This window comes from Protomyctophum bolini (genome assembly GCF_963924005.1).
Source record: "Protomyctophum bolini genome assembly, chromosome: 11".
Taxonomy (NCBI): domain Eukaryota; kingdom Metazoa; phylum Chordata; class Actinopteri; order Myctophiformes; family Myctophidae; genus Protomyctophum; species Protomyctophum bolini.
The window spans coordinates 17,229,336-17,249,417 of record NC_137872.1 but is presented as its reverse complement, the minus strand read 5'-3'; the positions used below and the strand labels follow the sequence as shown (position 1 = coordinate 17,249,417).

Below are 20,082 nucleotides of genomic sequence, written 5' to 3'. Positions count from 1 at the left end.
CCTGTTAGTAATTTTCTCACTGTACTTTACTGTACTGGTATTTCCATTTTGTCATACTTTTCTGAAGTTTTCTCCGCTACATCCGCACAGAGACAAATATTGTACTTTATCCACTACCTTTACTTTGCACATTTAGCTTATTAAAATAAAACATACATTGCCGGATTTTTTTGTATTAAGTTAAGCTACCCAGAAACATGTTAATTAAATTCATCCCCACCTTTACCAGCTGCAACATTAACAATCTAAGAAGATATGAAATAGGCCATTCTATGCGAGTATTTTTGATTCTTAAGTACTTTTACATTTAGTACTGCAAGTATATTTTTATACCAATAAACCCAATATTTTTGTATTTTTACCCCAAAACATTCTGAATACAGAATGTTTTCCAGCTACCGGTATCTTCATATAATTGGTGCTGACTCTGAGCAATGTGGATAGGTTTGTAATTTCAATTAAACAAGATTTCAAATTTATTTTGAATTAAGGTCAGGAATACTGTATCTACTAAACAGTAAACATGAAGAGAATGTGAGAAATATATTAAAATAAAAATAAAATTTGGGCAAGTAGACATCCAGTGGAATCGGGGGTCATGAGCTCATAAGGCTATATAGGTCTTGTTTTGTACAAGAACAAGGAACATATTGATATTAGAATATTAGTGAATGTGTTTAAATTGTCTCCTGAAATAAATGTTGATCAAAATAACAATTCTACATTCTCTAAATTGTGTAGAATTATTGTAAATTAAGTAATGCAGATGTTTAACAATAATGTAACTCTTGAGAGCGTTACAATGAACTCCATTTAGCTAGGGCCCACCTGGAACCCCCTCAAGGACCACTGGTGGTCCCTGGAAACCACTGGTTTAGAGTTATATTTCTTGGACCCGTGACTGAGTCACACAAGCGTCAGTACCTTACTCGACCACCCGAGGGCAGCAACACAACACCAATGTGACCCATGTCTTGAGTTGACTAACGCTAACCATTCATGTAGTCTACCAATGCCTGTTTTTGTTTGGGCCACAATGGAAATATGGTGTGTTCTTATTTCTGAGAAGCATGTTACTCATGTTTTCTCTTAAATAAATCAAATCAATTAACTGATGCTCTTAAATGTTGTCAGCATCTTTTATTTACAAGAAAGATTTCTCAAACATTGCCTTACAAGACAAAAAGGTTCAAAACTACATATATCCTGATTGTATTAACAGTAAAACTATAAGATACTTCTTTCTAGAAGTACAATATTTCATTTGAAGAAAAAAAAAGTGACAAGTACAATTGATTTTATAATCTATTCAAAGTAGTATTACATTAAAAGTTACCGTAATGAGTATTTGTAATTAGTTACTTTTCCTGGAACCCCTCCAACCTTCTCTCAAAGGTTTTCAGGTGAAACTGCAAAAACAACCTTGAGACCACATCTTCCAGTAGCATCTCAATGCTTTAAACACTTGAACCCTAGCATCCCTATCCTGGGGTGAACATTTACAATAAGCTAAAGTAGCCCATCTACAAGCTTGCAACGTATTGTGAGCTTGTAGATCAGTTATAGTGTAGAGTAGACCCTATACTACACCCTCTTGTTTTCAGTCCACAGCATACAGTCTACATTGTAAAATTTAAACAGGAGGTCTAGTCTAGAGCCCTAGGAGACTCCCAATGACATTTCTCTCACAAATGTACAGTATATTTACAGTGCAGGAAATTAATGCAACACAATTAAAAGGTACAACCACATTTTATTATTTTAAACAAAGAAATGAACCACATAATATTGTACCTCCTAATCACATTACATGGAAAGGGCACATCCGTTCAGTTAAGATTAAACAAAATACAGACGGCTCATACTGTATCTACATTTAGAACAATGCCAGACAGACAGCACAGAGGGCAGAGGAGAGCCAAGTTAACATTCTTTCATTGAGTTACATTTATTTTACATCAGTGTGCAGTTGCCGCCTGTATTGCCTCAGTTATACTTGGTTACGCATCATCTCACACTGAACATTGCCGATCTACAAGCTCACGTGTCGGCGAGCTTGCAGATCGTTTATTTTCGGTGCAAGACACTGGCACGCAAATAAGTATAAATCAGGTTAATGTACGTGTGTGTGTGTGTGTGTGTGTGTGGATGGGTATGTGATAGTGCAACTCTCCCACCAGCTAATCTCGTCTCGCTTACAGTTCTGCCTCCTCTACCACTCCTTCAGATCATACAAAGAAATTAGTCAATTACAAATTTAGCCGACTTGACTATTCGGAAGTGACCCCAGAACCAAAGTGGGCTCCCTCATCAGTCACAGCTATACGTAGCCAATCTGACCACTGGCTATGCAGTCCATAGTACAGTCCAGGGACCATTCCTTTGGGTTGGGGGTGTTTAAATGGTGAAGGACTGAAGGGTACCAACTGTGGGCTCATTTTCTTCGCCGTCTGCTGCTCGGAGAGCGGCTGGGTGAACTCTTACCGTCAGCCCTGATGAGAAAACAAGGGAAGAAAACGCGGATGGTCAACACCAGTGGTTCCCAAAGTGGGGTGTAGGGACCCCCAGGGGTCCTTGAGGGAGTTCCAGGGGGTCCCCAGTTAAATGATAGTTTACAAATGGAACCAAATGGACCTGAAATTAACATTGATTTTACAATATAAATTGGGGGTCCCAGATAAGGAAATGCCATTAAATGGGGGTCCACAGACTAATACATGTAAAACTGGGGGTCCTTGAAATTAAACGGGTTGAGAATCTCTGCTAGAGCTGTAAAAATCTTCTCTTATGGGGGTCCTGGCATATGTTTTTAAATGGGGGTCCACAGGCTGATAAGTTTCAATTTAGGGGTCCTTGACAACTGGTCAACCACTGGGATAAGGTTGAGCTGATTCTTCTGATTCTGTAAATTACAATCCCAAATTGACATATTTTCATACATGAATAGCGATACTAGCGATCCAAATCCAGATAAAGTACATTTCTCTATCAGAGTGCCAAATGGGTATATACATTTTGCAATAATGAGATGCTTTATCAAATTAACCCATTTAGACCCGAGAACAGATTCTACAAATGCCTTCTAAATCTTAACAGTTTTCTGAAGAACCTATGTTTCTATGTAAGTCGTTCTCAAACATTTTCATGTCAAGGACCCCCAAATATAATAATCATATCATATAATATACCTGCGAGTGGACGGGGAATGTGCAGCCCTTCTGTGTCTCGGGGGAGAGTAGCTGAGTGAGCGAGAATCCCTCAGTGAATCTGCCGGCACCCTGGAAGGTTTAGGCGGGCTAGTGAAGCAAATAAGAAAATCACCAGAAGATAAATAATAAGCAAGTACTTCCGTCTAGGGTTCCAGGTCATTAACGATTCACTCTTAATGGTCCCCTTTAACGATTCCTATGGGGATTTCAAATGGACCCTGTAACTATGTCTGTCTTTAAATACCTTGGTATTCAGATTACAGACAAGTTTGAAGATTTATTCAAATGTAATTTTGGTACTTTACTGACTCGCTTCCAGGAGGATTTTGAACGGTGGTCTCTATTGCTGCACGTGTTAACTGTGTCAAGATGAATTCTCTCCCAAAATTCTCTTATCTTGTCCAGTGCCTGCCCATTTTTCTCCCCCTCTCTTATTTTGATAAAATTGATTGCATGATCTCAGAATTTATTTGGAATAAAAAAGTTCCCAGGATCAGTAAAACATTGTTAGCCAGACCTCAGGGTGGGTTAGCCCTACCTAACTTTATGTTTTATTACTGGGCAGCCAATCTTAGAATTTTGCAACATTGGCTAATGTTGGAGAAATCACCTTTACGTCCGACATGGATTGAGATGGAATCTTCCTCAGTAAGGCCTGCCTCGTTAACTGCTCTCATTCATACCCCTATTCGTTTTTCTCTTACCCCTTATTCTAAGAATGTTATTGTCAAATCCACACTGAAAATTTGGAATCAATTCAGGCGCCACTTTGGTCTACAAGCTCAGTCCTTCCTTGCCCCAATAACAGCAAACCCTTTATTCCATCCATCTTTGAGTGATAATGCCTTCTCTTTATGGTCATCACTTGGTATTACAAAGCTCAGTGATTTGTATATTGACAAAGTATTTGCCTCCTTTCAACAGCTGTCTGGGAAATATTCCCTTTCAAATCAACACTTCTTTCGATATCTTCAGATTCGCAGTTTTGTGCGAAGCCTTAACCCTGCATTTCCAAACCTTCCAGAGGCCACTGTGGTTGATTCCTTCTTAACTCCATTGTCGAGCACGAAGGGTCTAATATCGGTTATGTACAATTGTATTTTCTCTTTGCGGCCTACTTCAATAGAAAATATTAAGAACAGGTGGGAAGAGGACTTGGGAGAAGAAATCTCAGACGATGATTGGGAAGATATTTTACTTGTCTTGTCCACTCTTCTTCCATTTGTGCGAGGCATGGGCTAATCCAATGCAAAATTATCCATCGTGTGCATTTCACTAAAGTTAGGTTATCCAAAATATATGGTGATATTGATCCCCTGTGTGATAGGTGTCGTTCGGCCCCCGCCACGTATATACATATGTTTTGGTCATGCCCTTCTTTACGTAGGTATTGGACTAAGATCTTTGACACTATGTCGAGTAGTGTTGGGGTACCATTTGAACCAAATGTAATGACGGCTATTTTCGGAATCTCTCCCCCTGATCTATTCTATTCCTGTCAAAATACAAAGCTCACTTGGTGGCCTTTACCACTCTCTTAGCTAGGCGTCTGATTCTGATGAAATGGAAGTCCTCTGCTCCCCCAACCCATCTTCACTGGATTAGAGATGTACTCCACTTTATTAAATTAGATGTACCCTGAGAGGCTCTGTATCCAAATTTGAGGACACATGGGGCCCCTTCCTCGCACTAGTAAATAACTTGCAGTTCCAAGCAATTCCAGATTGAATGAGTTTAATCCTGGATCTGAGCATGCTACTGTAGATTCCCGATGCAGCTGGGTTGTTCAGTATATTTATTATTAGGAGCCATGTGTGGATGCACTACCACGTCTATTATGTTTTGGGTGACCAATGACCATGCCATGTTGTCTTGTCTTGTCATACTGTCTGTCTGTCGGTCTGTAACTCCAATGACCCAACGGGGCAGCATTTGCGAAATTAGTTAAAAAACTAAAAAGAAATGCTTTTAGCAAGATGCTAGGAAAGTAGCACCTCATTCAGCTATGTAAGGGACAAAGACGAAGGCAGAGATACCAACTGACATGAGGTCTGGTAGTTCCAGGAGGTTGTATGTCAGCGTTCCACAGAGGACACAGGATCAGGAAAAAATAAAGTTCCTAAATAATTAGGTATGATTTTCTGTTCACCTCTTTTTCTTGGTTTCCTTTTCACTTTCAGAGGAAGATGATGAAGATGAGGAGCTCTGAGCTGCAGTGGTCTTTCTGTTCAGGGAGGAAAACAGAAGAGAATTTAGCACACATCCCTATTCTGGGGCAAACATTGGGAAAATATAGCACATCTACAAGATCACAACGCATTGTACCGCCTTGTAGTTCGTGCGCAAGTACTGTTTTCGGCTGCGTATGTCGTTGACACCCTCTGTCAATCAGGGCGCTGCGTGCGTACGTCGGTGACACCCTCGGCCAATCAGGGCGCTGCGTGCGTACGTCGGCGACACCCTCGGCCAATCAGGAATTGTGAATTTTTGGTGGTCCCCTCGGCCAATCAGGGATTGTGAATTGGTTTTGACTGGACAATAGAATTGTTATAAGTCTTTGCAACACATCCGAAAGAGAAAGTGTAGTTGGATTGGCCACACCCTCAGAAAACCTGCGACAAACATCACCAGACAAATGAAATGGACCCCCAAGGAAAAAGGAAACGAGGTCGCCCCAGGAACAGCTGGAGAAGAGGTATCGAAGCAGGAATGGCAGAGAGAGGGCTCAACTGGGGAGATCTCTAAAAAGCAGAGTGAAATGGAGGACATTTGTCAACGACCTATGCACCCTAGAGGAGCAAAGGGCTTAAGTCAAGTAAGTCAAGTTTGCAACACATCGTAATTTGTGGAAAGTTAATTAGGTGTAAGAACACCTTAATTCTCGAATGTTTTTTTATTTAAAGTTATATTATTGGAAAGGAATTTTGTTTTCGATTGGTTACACCACAGTAAGTTGACAAGAGTAAGAGATAAGTTGCGTGCTCTGCTCACACACAAGTAGGCCATTCATGGCCAACTTGTGTGCAAAGCGCAAGTTGGCAGCTCGACAGTGCATTTCTAGTTCCATCTGTAATGTATTCAGTAACGTCAGCTCACCCTTTCACCTGCTCCGCCTCGGAGTCAGAACTATCTGACGAATTAGATGATGAGGAGGAAGATGAGGAAGAAGAGGAGCTGGAGCTGCTGCTCCTTTTGACCTTCTTGGCCTCTTTGGCCTGCTTCCCGTTCACGCTGCTGCTGCCCTGCGTGCTACTGGCCTGCTTGGGGGGCTGAGCGGCTGCCGGTGGAGACTGATTCTTCGACACGTCTCTAACCAAATCACTGGCATCTGCTTTGCGGTTGGATGGCGACATACTGCGGGCCGGGTCAGAACACCTGGCTTCCGTGGCATGGCCTCCGTCGTCTTTGGAGGGCACATGAGACGGGGAAGCTTCAGTTCTCTTCCCCCCATCCGCCTGCTCCGTCCTCCTGTCCTTTGTCTCCGACGACACCTTTGGACCCTTCTCGGCAGGGGGAGCCTCCTTTCTTTCGCGGGACGGTGAGGGCGACGGGGAGTTGGAAGAGGAGGATGAAGAGGAGGAGGATGAAGAAGAGGAGAATCGACGATGAGTGGGCAGGGGAGGATCTCTCTGCCGTTGGCGCTCCCTCCGTTCTTGCTCCCTTTCACGCTCTCGAGCTCTCTCTGCCTCTTTCTCGCGGCCTCTCTCTGCCTCCCGCTCACGCGCTCGATCCGCCTCCCGCTCCCGCTCGCGTGCTCGATCTGCCTCGCGCTCTCGGTTACGCTCACGTTCCCTTTCTCGTTCCTTTTCTCTCGCTCGTTCCCGGGAGAGTGAGCGGCTACTCCTCCTCCTGCGTGGGGGTGAGGGGGAACGACGGGACCTTGGACAAAACAGGGCATTGTGTTTATCAGAATACTAAAACCAAGATATCATACATTTTTGCAAAAAGAAAATTTTCAGATCCAGCTACTTGGAAGTTTGCTGCCCTATACACTGGTACTGCACGTGTTATAGACGAATGTATACTTTGGTGCACGAGAGGGCTGTGTGCCAAAATAACAGATGTGCCATTTCCTACACAGTGAAGCATAAGTCGACAGAGTGGAGCTGTTCTCACATTATTTCAATCACCGGGCTGCCGGTGGCATATATTTTTGGCATAAAATATATCGCTCAACATTAATGGATAGCAGACCGTTGCTATAGACATGGACTAATTTGGACTATAGATATGGCAGCAATTTAAACAATGACAGAATGTAATTTACAAAACAGTCACTACACCAAAGAGTACTTTTGGGCAATGCAGTAATATATTTATATTTATATATTATATATTTATTTTATTTACCGTAAGCAATGAAAGCATTTTTTTAAATCATTTAAATAATTGTGTTAGATTGTCAATTTATAAATTAGCTAACAAACAGGAAAATAAATGAGCTGATAATAATTGAAAAATAATTATCCCCTTGCTTCACATATAGACAATAGCTAGTCTACAAGCAAACAGATTGGCTATTTTCGGTGTGCAGCGAAAACAAGTATAAATTAACGGTTATTGGATACAACAAGCTCTAATGTCACCTTACCTGTAAGCGGCGGGGCTGCGTCTCCTGGGGCTTCTAGACCTGCTCCTTCTGGCAAACCTCTCTCGGGAGCGATCACGCTCCCTGTCTCTCACACCTCTCTCCCTGTCTCGCTCACGGTCTCTATCCCGCTGCCTCTCTCTTTCCCTGTCCCGATCAGCCTCCCGGCTTCGGCTGCGTCTCGGGGAGCGTGCCAGAGGAGAGTGTCTCCCTCTGGAGCGAGGCGGGGGGTCCTGGTATTGCCGCGGTGGGGTGCGGCGAGGCGCCGGGGAGGGCGAGCGGCGCTGCTGGACGGCGGGGGGTTTCGGGGATGGAGAGGGTGACGTCCTCTGCCCTGGGCTATATCTTTCGGGATGCTTGGCTGCTTCCTTCTCCCTCCCTCTCTCAGGATCTGCAGGGGCCATAATCCGCGGCGGCGAGGGATGAGGGGGGCTGGGACTGTCCACCTGCGTGGGACTGTATCGCTCCTGGCCTCTCGCTTGCTCGGCACATATGTCTTTGACGGGCGATCTGTGAAGAGGCTTTTCACTGTCTTCTCCCGCTCCCCTCTCATCCTGCCTCTGTCCATCTCCGTCTCCAGAGGCAGAGCTCTCTCTTCCGCCACTGGCTAAATACCTCTGGTAGGCAGCGCCGATGGCAGGAGCTGGGACCAGAGGGGGTGGCGTCATCTTCACTGGGGAACCTTTGTCCTTCCCTTTCACGCTGTCTTTCTTCGCCTTACCCTCATCTTCCGAAGACGAGGAGGAGGAAGATGAAGAGGAGGATGAAGAGGAAGAAGAAGAGGAACTGTCACTGTCACTATCGCTATCACTGCTACTGCTCTCTTTCCCTTTCTTGGCCTCCACGTCACGCCTCCTATTTTCCGGCGGGCTCGGATCCCTCGTGCGTCTTTTGTCCATCTCTGGCGGCCGTTCAACTCTGCCCTTTTCCATGGCTCTGTCTCGGTCCATCCTCCTCTCCACTTCGATGTGGCCGACCTGGCGCCGCTCCACTGAGGATGCTGTCTGGACATTGGAGGGCCGAGGACTGGATCTCGGCGCATCCCTCTCCCTGCCACTGTCCCGGCTTTGCACCCTCTCCTTCTCTCGTGTCTTTCTGTCTTTGTTTGAGTCCCTCTCTCTGCCGCCATCCCGGCTTTGGTCACGCTCCTTCTCGTTCTCTCGTCGGTCTTTGTTGGAGTCCCTCTCCTTGCCGCCATCCCGGCTTCGCTCACGCTCCTTCTCACTCTCTCGTCTGTCTTTGTTCGAGTCCCTGTCCTTGCCTTTCTCACCCTGCTCCCTGTCTCTCCTCTCCTCAAGCACCCGCTCCTTTGGGCGGCCGTTGGTGAGAGACAAGGGCGGGGCTGGTGACGGGGAGCGGTGTGTCGGCTGCCTGCCCCTTGCTCCGTCTCCTCTCTGTCCGTGAGGAGATGCCTCCCTCTCCTTTCCCCTCTCCCTGTCGTCTCTGCTGACTAAGCCCCTTGGCGATGCCGCATTCTCCTTCTTACGCTCCCGTTCTTCGCTCCTCTCTTTACTCGCATGCTTTCTTTCCGGTGATGGCGAAGACGAGGAAGAGGAAGATGAGGATGAAGATGATGATGACGACGACGACGACTCTTGTCTCTGCTTTTTGTCCAGTTTCTTTCCGTTATTCTCTCGCTCAGTCTCTCTGCTCCTAGCACGCCTGTTCTCCGTTTTAGGAGGCGGAGAGGGAGAAGAGGAGGAGTCGTGTCTGCTCCTTTGCAGGGCTACCTTCTTTCCTTTGTCCTGCTGGGCTTCCCTAAGGTCTCTACTCCTAGACCGCCTACCTCGCTCCTTCTCTCCACTTTCTGACTGTTTGGCTCTCTCCTTTTCCCTCTCTTTGCTTCTTGGCCGCCTCTCTTTCTCCTCACTTCTGGACCGTGCAGGTTTCTCGTGTTCCCGCTCTCTGCTTCTCGAGCGCCTACCTTTTTCCTTGTCCCCACTCCTGGAGCGTCTAGCGTTCTCCCGCTCTCGCCCTCTCTCCCTGCTCCTGGAGCGCCTGCCTCTCTCTTGCTGTGCCTCTCTGCTCCTGGAGCGCCTGCCTCTCTCTTGCTGTGCCTCTCTGCCCCTCTCTTGCGGTGCCTCTCTGCCTCTCTCTTGCTGTGCCTCTCTGCCCCTCTCTTGCGGTGCCTCTCTGCCTCTCTCTTGCGGTGCCTCTCTGCCTCTCTCTTGCGGTGCCTCTCTGCCTCTCTCTTGCGGTGCCTCTCTGCCCCTCTCTTGCTGTGCCTCTCTGCCCCTCTCTTGCTGTGCCTCTCTGCCCCTCTCTTGCTGTGCCTCTCTGCCCCTCTCTTGCTGTGCCTCTCTGCTCCTGGAGCGCCTGCCTCTCTCTTGCGGTGCCTCTCTGCCCCTCTCTTGCTGTGCCTCTCTGCCTCTCTCTTGCGGTGCCTCTCTGCCTCTCTCTTGTGGTGCCTCTCTGCCCCTCTCTTGCGGTGCCTCTCTGCCCCTCTCTTGCTGTGCCTCTCTGCCTCTCTCTTGCGGTGCCTCTCTGCCTCTCTCTTGCGGTGCCTCTCTGCCTCTCTCTTGCTGTGCCTCTCTGCCCCTCTCTTGCTGTGCCTCTCTGCTCCTGGAGCGCCTGCCTCTGTCTTGCTGTGCCGGTGGAGAAGGTGACGAGGAGTCGTGCCTTCTCCTGGAGGTGACCTTCTCCCTCATGTGATCTCCTTCTCTCTCCTTGTTGGACCTCTGCTGGTGTTCCGGGGAGCTGTGGGTTCTCTGAGATTTCTGAAATACAGTGAATTAAATAAATTGCTAAATCAGATCCTCGAGGTCTAGGGTGAAAACTACAATGAACTTCAGATATCACTTGCAATATCAAGTTGGGGGTGAAATGCACTTGCCACATGACAAGTTAACATTTCTAATCCTATAATTTGACCGATTTGATAAATTGAAAACTTTGTCACAACTCATGTTACAGTTGCCATTGACAATGAAAGGAGATTTGTCTGATATATATTTATTTTTATGGAGGGACAGACAGTAGGCTGACAGGAAATGGGGAGAGAGATGGGGGGAAGACATGCAGTAAAGGCCGTCGGGATCGGGAGTCGAACCCACGGCACACTGTCTGACTGGATAACCAAAGTGCCTGGACCATTGAGCCGCCCAGGCCAACGGGTGTGTTTTTTTTATGGATAAAATATTGAATTGTCTGAATACCTCCAATGGCTGACTGATTAGTTAACAGACTAGTCAATCATTGGGAGTCATAATTTAACTCACTCCCGGGTCACCACTGAACTGAAAGACTTCAGACACTTAAAGGGGAATACCACTCATTTTCAACATTTTACTATGTCATTAATATACCTTAGAGCTGTTCACCCATTCAGTGTTTCCTAGAACTGGAGGTCTGAAAAAAAATCATTAACATGGTGAATCACATCTTGATGACATCATCAAGATGTGATTCAACATGTTAATGATTTTATTAATTAATTACATAGTAAAATGTTGAAAATGAGTGGAATGCCCCTTTAATGATCAGGCTCCTGTACACCCAGTGAGAAATATTTGAAATTGAGCTCCCAGTCACAACTGTACCATTGAGTGAGCATTGTCCAAGTGTGTTTCCTCCATCAGTATTTTATCGTTGATTTCATGTGTTTTGTTACTATGCAAGCAAACAAATTACTGTGTTGGTAAAAATGGATGCACATGTCAGCTTCTGACCTCTCTTTGATGTGGACTGTCCTCCTTGCGACCCCGCCCCTGTCTGTCCGGTGACCGCCCCTTTCTGCCTTCATCTGCTCTCCTGATTGGCTGCCCCTGCTGTCGTGGTTTCTCCGGGGCTGGCGATTGGCTGGAGAGTACAGGCAGGGGAAAGATTGAAAGAGTGAAAAACTTCTTCTTTAATGTATGCCATTCTGAATGATTAGTATCACAATACTGAATGTAAATGTTATCTTTGTGCAGAGAACAGACTGAGCGGCTCCTTAATGCCCTGATCCATCTGGTTCTACCTGTGTGCAGAAGCTGAAGAAGCGCTCCTGCGTCTGTGAACCTTGGTTTTCGGCGGACTACCATCGTTGCTTCCCTTCCGTTTCCTCTTCGCCGCCTTCTGCTTCTCATCTGAAGAACTGGGGGGGGGAAAGGGGGGGGGTTAAGAAAAATCTAGATTTGATAAAAGTTTTAATTTGAGAACATTTAATGTATTTAGGGACACAGTTTTAAAACACACATCAGCCACAAAATGGCTGATACATCAACCGATATTGGTCACTGGCTCCAATTTAAACCCTATGCAAATCTACGAGAATGAGATCCAATTAGAAGAAAAATGCACCACCTACGTACCTATCTATTTCATCGTCATCTTCTGATGCCGCTCTGAAACAAGAGACAGTTCAAATTAATACATCACCAATGTCACAAATGTGAAAACAGATGGAGGTCAATATCAGACATCAGAACTAGCATACCGTTTCTTTTTTTTCTTTTTGGGTTTCTTCTTCTCACGATTAGGGGATGGGGAAGGACTCTCCGAGCTGTGTAAAGATAAACCAAAATGTTCATAGAAAGTTATATAAGCCATCTGCGCTTGGATTCGCTCCCAAGATATGGAGTACAATTACACATCCCCCCAAGCCCCCTCTTCTATCTCGCAAATATGCTTTTTTGAATAGGAAAAACTATATATGTGTGTGTGTGTGTGTAGGTAGCCCTCTGTCAGCAGACCTACTAGTTCCTCACCTGTCTCTGCTCTTGTTCTTCTTTTTCTTTTTTCGGCTCTGTTTTCTGGGAGGGGAATCAGAGTTGTCTGAATCGTCAAGTATCCTGAGGGAGTGAGACAAACCATCAAACGATGATGATAATTCTACATAAAACGTATGTGTGCCATTTTTATTAACAATTTTCTTCTCTATGGTATGAATTGTTTGAAACTAAAGGTTAGTCTAAATTAAATGTCCTACTCAACTACCACCAAAGAATTATGAAATAAGGAATGCCTATTTACAAGCAATAAATCATTTAAGAGCTGAAAAGCCTTTTAATCTCATGAAAGCTAGCATCCATATTTTAGGACAAACATTCCACATCAAGGCTCGAAATTAACTTTTTTACTTGGTAGCACTGGTGCGCACCAGAATTTTTTTTAGGAGCACCAATGTGTTATCCATTTGTTTTAACCCTCTTATGGCCACCCTAATTAACACTGGATTGTGCCTTCTACCGGCACTATTCATATTTAATTCATAATTTTAATGCCAATAGAAAAATCTGTGACATACACTATATCTAATTTTAACACGGTAATACTATAGTATTATTTTGGCCAAATAGAGCGAAGCTGGCAATGTCATTTCCGGTTCTACGGATCACAACATCAACTTGTTTTCGTCACTGTGTTACACAGTCAGATGTCCGGGATGCTAAGCTATAGTAAGCGAGCTTGTAGATTGGCCAGGAAGACATGAACTTTAACTTTGTGATCGTGTTTTTTTACAGGTGGCTTGAAAAGCCATCCTGTCAACCTTTTCATGACTGGCTGCGCTGGCTAGTCTGTCACTCAAGGTGCAGCTGTGCCTTTGCGCCGCTGAGACAAAAACAGTCCTTTTCATGATTGGCTGGCCTCTAAGCCAATAAACTAAATCGAGAGCTGGCCTCTAAGCCAAACACAATCAGACACAGAGGCACTCATTTTCTTTATATTGCTAGGGCAGCCACCTGTAAATGACATTTAATTTCTTGTTTTTTACTTTCTAACTAACTAACCCCCAGGGGTCTATACATGTACCCCTGATTTTTCCCTCCATACATAATCTCACCACTGAAAATAGCCAATCGACAAGCTCACAATGTAATGCAATGTGAGGTATAAAGGAGCTTGCAAATCAGCTATTTTTGCTAAATGTTCACCAACTGCCCTGTGCAGCTGTATTATCTGGGAAAATATAAAGATTGGATCGGTAGTCTGACGGTACATTGATTTAACTCCGACACCACATCTCAAATCCATCTCTCTCTTCTACTCACACATATTTCTGCTGCTGCTGTTGCTTCTCTTTCTCCAGGCGTTCCTGCTCCCTCTTCTCTTTCTCCTTCACCTTGCGGTCGGGGTGGAAGGAGGAGCCGTCAACGTAGTCTGTGGCGATGCCGAAGGCTGCACGCAGGCGGTCGTTCTTCTGCTGGTTGGCTGCTGCCAGAGCATGCGTCTCCGTCACCCTGAGAAAGACAGAGAAAGCTAGAATCACCAGTTCTACAGTTTGGATCGGGATCAGATTTCTGAACACAGAACCAACATTTAACATTGGTTTAAAAAGGTAGCACTGGATGACGAAATATCTGAATCTCATATAATCAGTTTTGAAACATGCAGTTTCCAAATGTATTCTAATTAATATTATCCAACCAATAGTTTTAACCTTTCCAATGCCACCTGGTGGACGCAAGTGCCAACGCTTAACTGCCGACGTGGATCTACTTGGTTTTAGTGTGATGGGCGTCCATTTTAGATGCTAAAATATTAGCGTAAATTCTAGCGAGCTAAAATGAGGACATCCGTGCTCTAGAAAATGCCAATGTTCCAATCAGGATCACCCTATAATCAGAAAAGACCTCCGAACATCTGCGTTTTGTCAAAACTATGGAGAGCTCCGTTGATTTAGAGTTCAGCTTTTTAGTCAGCCTGTATACAAGTTAACGGCACTGCGCATGTGCGAAACCAGTCTAGGATCGCTGAAGAAGGAAGGTCCAAGCAAAAATAAAATAAAATCAGCGATCCTGTTTGATAGCAATAATAAAGCTTATATGACGGAGCATTCCGCCAGGAGCAGTTGCTGGTTGGATTCTAATTGGCGGAACGTTCCGTCACGAGCAGTTTGTGTGAAGAAGCTGGACCATGAGAAAAAAAAGTTTTCACTGGTCCTGGTAGAGAATCAGCATTTTAAGTAACCACTGATAACATTAAGTGGTGGAATCGATAGTCACTGCTTTCTCCCTGCTCTACCCACAGGACAGCAAAGCCTAATGCGTGTAACCTACAGTAGGCTGAAAGCCACAGGCTCCAGACGAGAAGTCTCTTAAGTTCACCTTTTGACCCAATCCCATTTTTCCCAGAACCTTTTGATTAAAGTCATTTTAAGTTAATTTAAGTCTGAACTCCTATTTTATTGTGAATCTCACCTCCACTACCCCTGGGTTGTCACCCACAACACATAACAAGAATACACCGCTCACAATGAGCAGGTATGATATGCTTATATCCAATAGTTGTTTTTGTTTGTTTTCTTGGTTGGTTGTCTTTTAAACAATAGACTATTATGACTTGAGAAACATGTCACTGTTCATGATTTGATGCTAGTATTTGGAGGGGTTGCTACCAAACAAAATGTTGCCGTTTTTCTTTATGGAGGGACAGACAGTAGGCTGACAGGAAATGGGGAGAGATATGGGGGGATGACACGCAGTAAAGGCCGGCGGGATCGGGAGTCAAACCCGCAGCACACTGTTAGACTGGATTACCAGCCAAGGTGCCTGGACCGCTGATCCATGGCCCAGGCCAATGTTGCCGTTTTTAATGCTATGACAAATCTTATCTTAAACGTATATTATTTTAGTTGAAGCGCTCCTTTCTGAAGTAGATGAAGCTAGTCAAGTCGAGCTGGAAAAGCACCATGGGTACTTACAATGGTCTCTCTGTGGTAGCTGGTGGTGGCTCCTGCTCCTGCAGCATCATGCGAAAGCTGTTCACTTTCTCTTCAATCTCCTCATTAGAATACCTGGACAGCAGAGGGTAGGTAAGACATTTAACATTGTGCAATAGTTGAACAATTAACAATTAAGGGAAATGTAGTGCTTCAAAAAGTTCATGTCAAGCCCTGCTCCCTACCCTGCTTCAAAACGACCATAAAGAGCTCCTGTCTGCAATTTGTAACTGGACTGGACCTGGTCTTCTAGCTTGCCAAAATAAATGATCGCACAATGTTTTTCTGTAAATACATATTTTATTGCTCCTAGTATTGATGATTTTTTTTGTATCGAATTGTATGTCTTGATTAATTGAATACATAGGACCACAGTGGAAACAATCGCTCTCAGGGCTTTTTGTGTCATCCTGTTAACATTATTGTATAACTGCACCTCTGCACTTTTATCAAACTGTTCCAACTGTTCAATAAAGTCAACCAACCAAACCAATACAATTCCATTTCCAGGTCAGGTACAGGCAGCCCTAGACAAAATGTGTCAAAATAGGTATGCAAACTGAATTTGAACAGAAATGACTGGGCTGGTTTCCAAATCACCCAAATCAGTGAATGCTCCTTTAAAGGGTAAGACCACTTTTTTAGAGGTTTGTGTTGTTTTCTTACCTTATTATGGGCAAACTATTACATTCCATGAGTTATTTCGCTCCGTTGTGTTGTTTATTAGCAATTTAAGAGGGGGAAACAGCTCTCAAAGTCATTCTTTTGATTATGACAGTTTATGACATCAGGAAAACTCATGCCGTTTTATTTTTAATAAAAAATGTCAACTTTGTCTTGTTTTGACTAATTCGTGTAGAAATAAGATCCAGTAGGTATGCCTACGCCGACCGAATCACTGCTGTTCGCGTCTGATCTGAGGGAGACACTTTAGAATTAGTGTGTAAAGTGTCTGGGATTGCTCATATGCAAGGGTGCATCTCAAACAGCGTGGAGACTTCCGTTTACAAACGAAACCTCACAAGATGGCCCGCGAGAGTTGGGAACGCCGTAGTACTGCTGCAGTCTATCTCCGACTAAAATAGTAACTTTATAAATCTATCTTAAGATGAAAATAAAAGCGCATAAGATAATAAGGTAAGAAAACAGCCCAAACCTCTCAAAAAGTGGTCTTACCCTTTAAGGATATAGGAAAAGCCAAATGCCAGTGCTGCTGTACCCTTAGTTTATTGGGCATTTGTCCAATATCGCAGTTGTGCTTTCAAAATGTCAAACATCTACTTCCATGGAACTGGTAGAAAGTAATATAAATGAAATTAAGTGAATAATGTTGCCACCTTAAGTTTCATCCACATCCAATGTAAGAGCTATGGTTGTTAGACAACACAAACAGTGACTGCAATACCCCTGTCACTGTGCCACACGTGTGTAATAATCCACAGATGCAAGAGGAAACCCCCACCAAATGAAATGTAAACCAACCAGCTGTTCATGCTTATATTCGTGACATGATCCACTAGGTGGGCGACATCGTGATAAATATCGTCGAGACAATACAATATCGTCTCCACGATATGCCATTTCAAAGATATTGTGATACAGTGAATGCAAATTCTATGATTTGCAGTTCTATACCATAACACTAAATATATCCAATATACAGAGGCTTGTTTAATTACCGTTGGAGCATACGCTGAGGTATTTGCATCTTTGACCATGAATAGTTCCATGGCTTGTTGTCCAACCAAAAAATATGCCACGTTGCGATCCGGAACAACAACAGGCAGTGAGAGCTGCTGGAGTGCAGTTGAAACTACCGTTCACTTGCATTGAACTCATTTTCCCAGAAGCCCAGAGCACGATTTCCGTCATAACATGACGGCCTCGTCACCAGGTCCGCGACAAATCCGCTATTTATTTTTTAATTATTAAAACGGCGAATTAAACGCATAAAACAAATAGCGGGTTTAGTATATTACGCAAGGCAGATTGATTTTTTTCACCCACCCCTATGGTTTGAAGAATTGTAAACACGGCCGGGGATTATTTTAACCTCGCACCGGTCCCACCTATTCACGTATAATGCCGACTCACAGCTTAGCTTGGCTTTGTCAAACCAAGACCCCATGAAGAACCACAGCCATTTGAGCAAACATCCCTCTTACCCTTGCTCCTCCATCATGTCCTGCAGCTCGGCACACTTGACCTCCAGCTGTCGCTTCCTCTGGTGCTCCAGGATGTCTGCATTGGGCTGCCGGTTGAGCTGACTCTCCAGGCGCTCCCTGTCCTTCTCATCCCGCTCGCCACCACGCTCGTCCCGGGGACGCTTGGCGCGCAGGCTGGACAAGTTGCGCTGCACATAGCCGTTGGTGCCGCTGCCACGCGGAGTGGTCAGTCCAATACCGTTGTACATACCTCCACTGAGAACGAGGACAGTGGGAAAGAAAATGGTTGGAACTCAAAGTTAACTGTATTCCGCATGACGGCAAAATTAGGTCCACAATTTTGTACAAGTAGAATAAAAGTAGAGCTGTCCCCTTAGACAATTCACCTGTCAGTTTGGTCATAGTCCAAACAAAGGGCGTGTTTTTTGCACACACATCTCTTAAACTCTAGAATCTAGATACAACCCTTTAATAGTGACAGTCAATAACTTTTAAAAGCCAGTAGCTAGTGAAATTTACCTAAAAAAAGAGAGCTGAAACTAAGTGAAACCTCTAAGTAGGGTGTTATAATAGAGCATTAGCTCATTGTGTGTGTGTGTGTGTGTGTGTGTGTGTGTGTGTGTAAATGATGGCAAACAACGATGATGATGATGTCACTTTATGATGCTCCACTTTGTACTGTACTTGGTTGGCTACTTTATTTTCTTATCTTTTATCAATTGCACAGATTTGCCCATGCTATGTTGTCACATGTCTGTTGCTGTGTTTTCACGTTTCAAACCGCTACGATCTGCTGTAAACCAAATCCCCCCCCCCCCCCCCCCCCCGGGGACATTAATAACGAACTTGAACAACGAGATGAGTTCTAGTCTAGAGGGAACATTTTAGGACAGGACAGAAAATGTTACTAGGTCTAAAATGCAGAGGGGTACAATATATGCATAAATAAAACATTCTAGCCCAATGGTATGGTATATTAGTGGCGTAAATGCACTTATTGCACTACCACGACTGTTAATTTCTCGATGCGAGCAGAATCAGCTCCAATCAGAAACCGAACTAGCATGTCCTGGACAGGACAGGTTCATCTCAGGCCTTCATGTTGCTCACTAACAAAAGACTGGCCCAAGTTGTTGCGCATAAGCACGTGTGACATACCAAAGCCAGGCCTGCTCCTCCTAAAAGGCCTGGTTTATTGCGTACGAACCCCGTAGTTAAGACGGTGGCGCTTGTTTTTAAAGAACTACAACAAGATCTACAACAAGCTACAGACGCATCGCGATGGTTGTAGATCGGTTCTTTTTAAGCTGGTTGCTGGGTGCTATTGAATCTTTTTGACAAACGGCACCGCGGTACTACGAAGTTATAAATGACAGCTTACTGTTGCCACTTAATTTAGGACAATGAATCCCTCGAGTTTCAAGTGTACGTGAAAGATCTATAAACGATGAACAACATGTATTAACGTGATATTATTAGTATTAAACAACCATAACAGTTTAAATGTTGCACCGAGAGGCCGCTGCTACCAGCTAACCCGCTCCTTGGTGCTAACGTTTGAGCTACGTAGCGTAGCTAGCATTATTACCTGTGTTTCCTCCGCGAACGGAGAGAACAGCGTAGGAGGAGGTCGACTCAACGCCGACGGAGAACTACCGATGTCGGATAGGAAATAAAACACCCAAGTAGCAATCCCTCGGCTGGCTCTCCAATAACGACTGTGTGTTGTGTGGTGTGGTGTGGTGTGAAAAATAAAAACAGCGGTGATGCTAACGAGGCTAACCCGCTACTAGCACTGCCACTGTCCCGTCTGTGGCTCTGTTCACGCCTAGCAGCGATCATAGGGGCAACGATTCAGCGAACGCACACGGACGTGATGACGTTGGTCCTGTGTGTTTGTCTCGCGAGAATAGTCTGTGAACACGGAGACACGCCCCTTCCCTTATCATTGGCTCCACTCGGTCGCCAGCGGAGCCAATGAAAACTAACGAAAAGTTGAAAACTGAATCATCGCGTGAAACAGTCGTTTCAGTCCAAGCGACAGGTGTCTGATTTGATTTGTTAATTTTTCAAATCGACTTTCACCGGAGGCAGTGACGTCAATACAAAAAGCAGAGGATGAAGACAGTTCTTATCAGTTGCATTCAGACAGCAGAGATGGAGAGACGCAGAGCGAGTTCGACACAGTTTGCAACTGTATCATCCAACGGTTCTGCAGAACTGAGTAAGTAATTTAAATGTAACTTAACTTTAACGTGACACTGTCACACTATGCTACATTTTACACTCCCGTTTCAGTTACCGTTTGTGTTTTAAGTCCATACATCGTCTGTTTCAACTTTCAAGACATTTTAAACCAACGTAACGTTTACGTTTTAAACCATAACGAGTTGCCCATGCCCCATGGTACCGTGGCTTAGTTGGCAAATAAGGTGTAATAATTTAAATGTAACGAGTCTAACGACGTCACTATACTTT

The 20,082-nt window shown here is 44.6% G+C and overlaps 1 protein-coding gene across 3 annotated transcripts; it reads right to left on the bottom strand.

Annotated features, from left to right (window-relative positions):
- Positions 1 to 1,125: 1,125 nt before the first annotated feature.
- Positions 1,126 to 19,439, bottom strand: srrm2 (serine/arginine repetitive matrix 2). 3 transcript variants are annotated; one of them, XM_080777032.1, is made up of 15 exons: positions 19,193 to 19,439; positions 17,605 to 17,859; positions 15,422 to 15,514; positions 13,770 to 13,958; positions 12,486 to 12,569; positions 12,215 to 12,280; positions 12,090 to 12,122; positions 11,756 to 11,872; positions 11,466 to 11,595; positions 9,935 to 10,514; positions 7,801 to 9,799; positions 6,306 to 7,088; positions 5,359 to 5,433; positions 3,189 to 3,296; positions 1,126 to 2,492 (listed from the first exon to the last, which is right to left on the bottom strand). In XM_080777032.1, exons 2-15 carry the CDS (start codon positions 17,850 to 17,852, stop codon positions 2,435 to 2,437), a joined length of 4,563 nt encoding a protein of 1,520 aa, XP_080633158.1. In that variant the 5' UTR covers positions 17,853 to 17,859; positions 19,193 to 19,439; the 3' UTR covers positions 1,126 to 2,434. The 3 variants fall into 3 exon arrangements, 2 of the variants coding, with proteins under 2 accessions (XP_080633158.1, XP_080633157.1); XM_080777031.1 differs by having other exon boundaries at positions 7,801 to 10,514; XR_013964964.1 differs by lacking the exon at positions 1,126 to 2,492 and adding an exon at positions 5,535 to 5,950 and having other exon boundaries at positions 3,242 to 3,296; positions 7,801 to 10,514.
- Between the last annotated feature and the right edge of the window lie 643 nt (positions 19,440 to 20,082).

Bases quoted from the DNA above. Each gene is read 5' to 3' on its own strand.
- srrm2 (XM_080777031.1), bottom strand. From the start codon at position 17,852: ATGTACAACGGTATTGGACTGACCACTCCGCGTGGCAGCGGCACCAAC. The intron at 7,089-7,800 runs GTAAGGTGACAT...GTTTTGTCCAAG, and splicing joins CGCAGCCCCGCCGCTTACAG to GTCCCGTCGTTCCCCCTCAC. The intron at 2,493-3,188 runs GTATATTATATG...TTTTCTCATCAG, and splicing joins CATTCCCCGTCCACTCGCAG to GGCTGACGGTAAGAGTTCAC.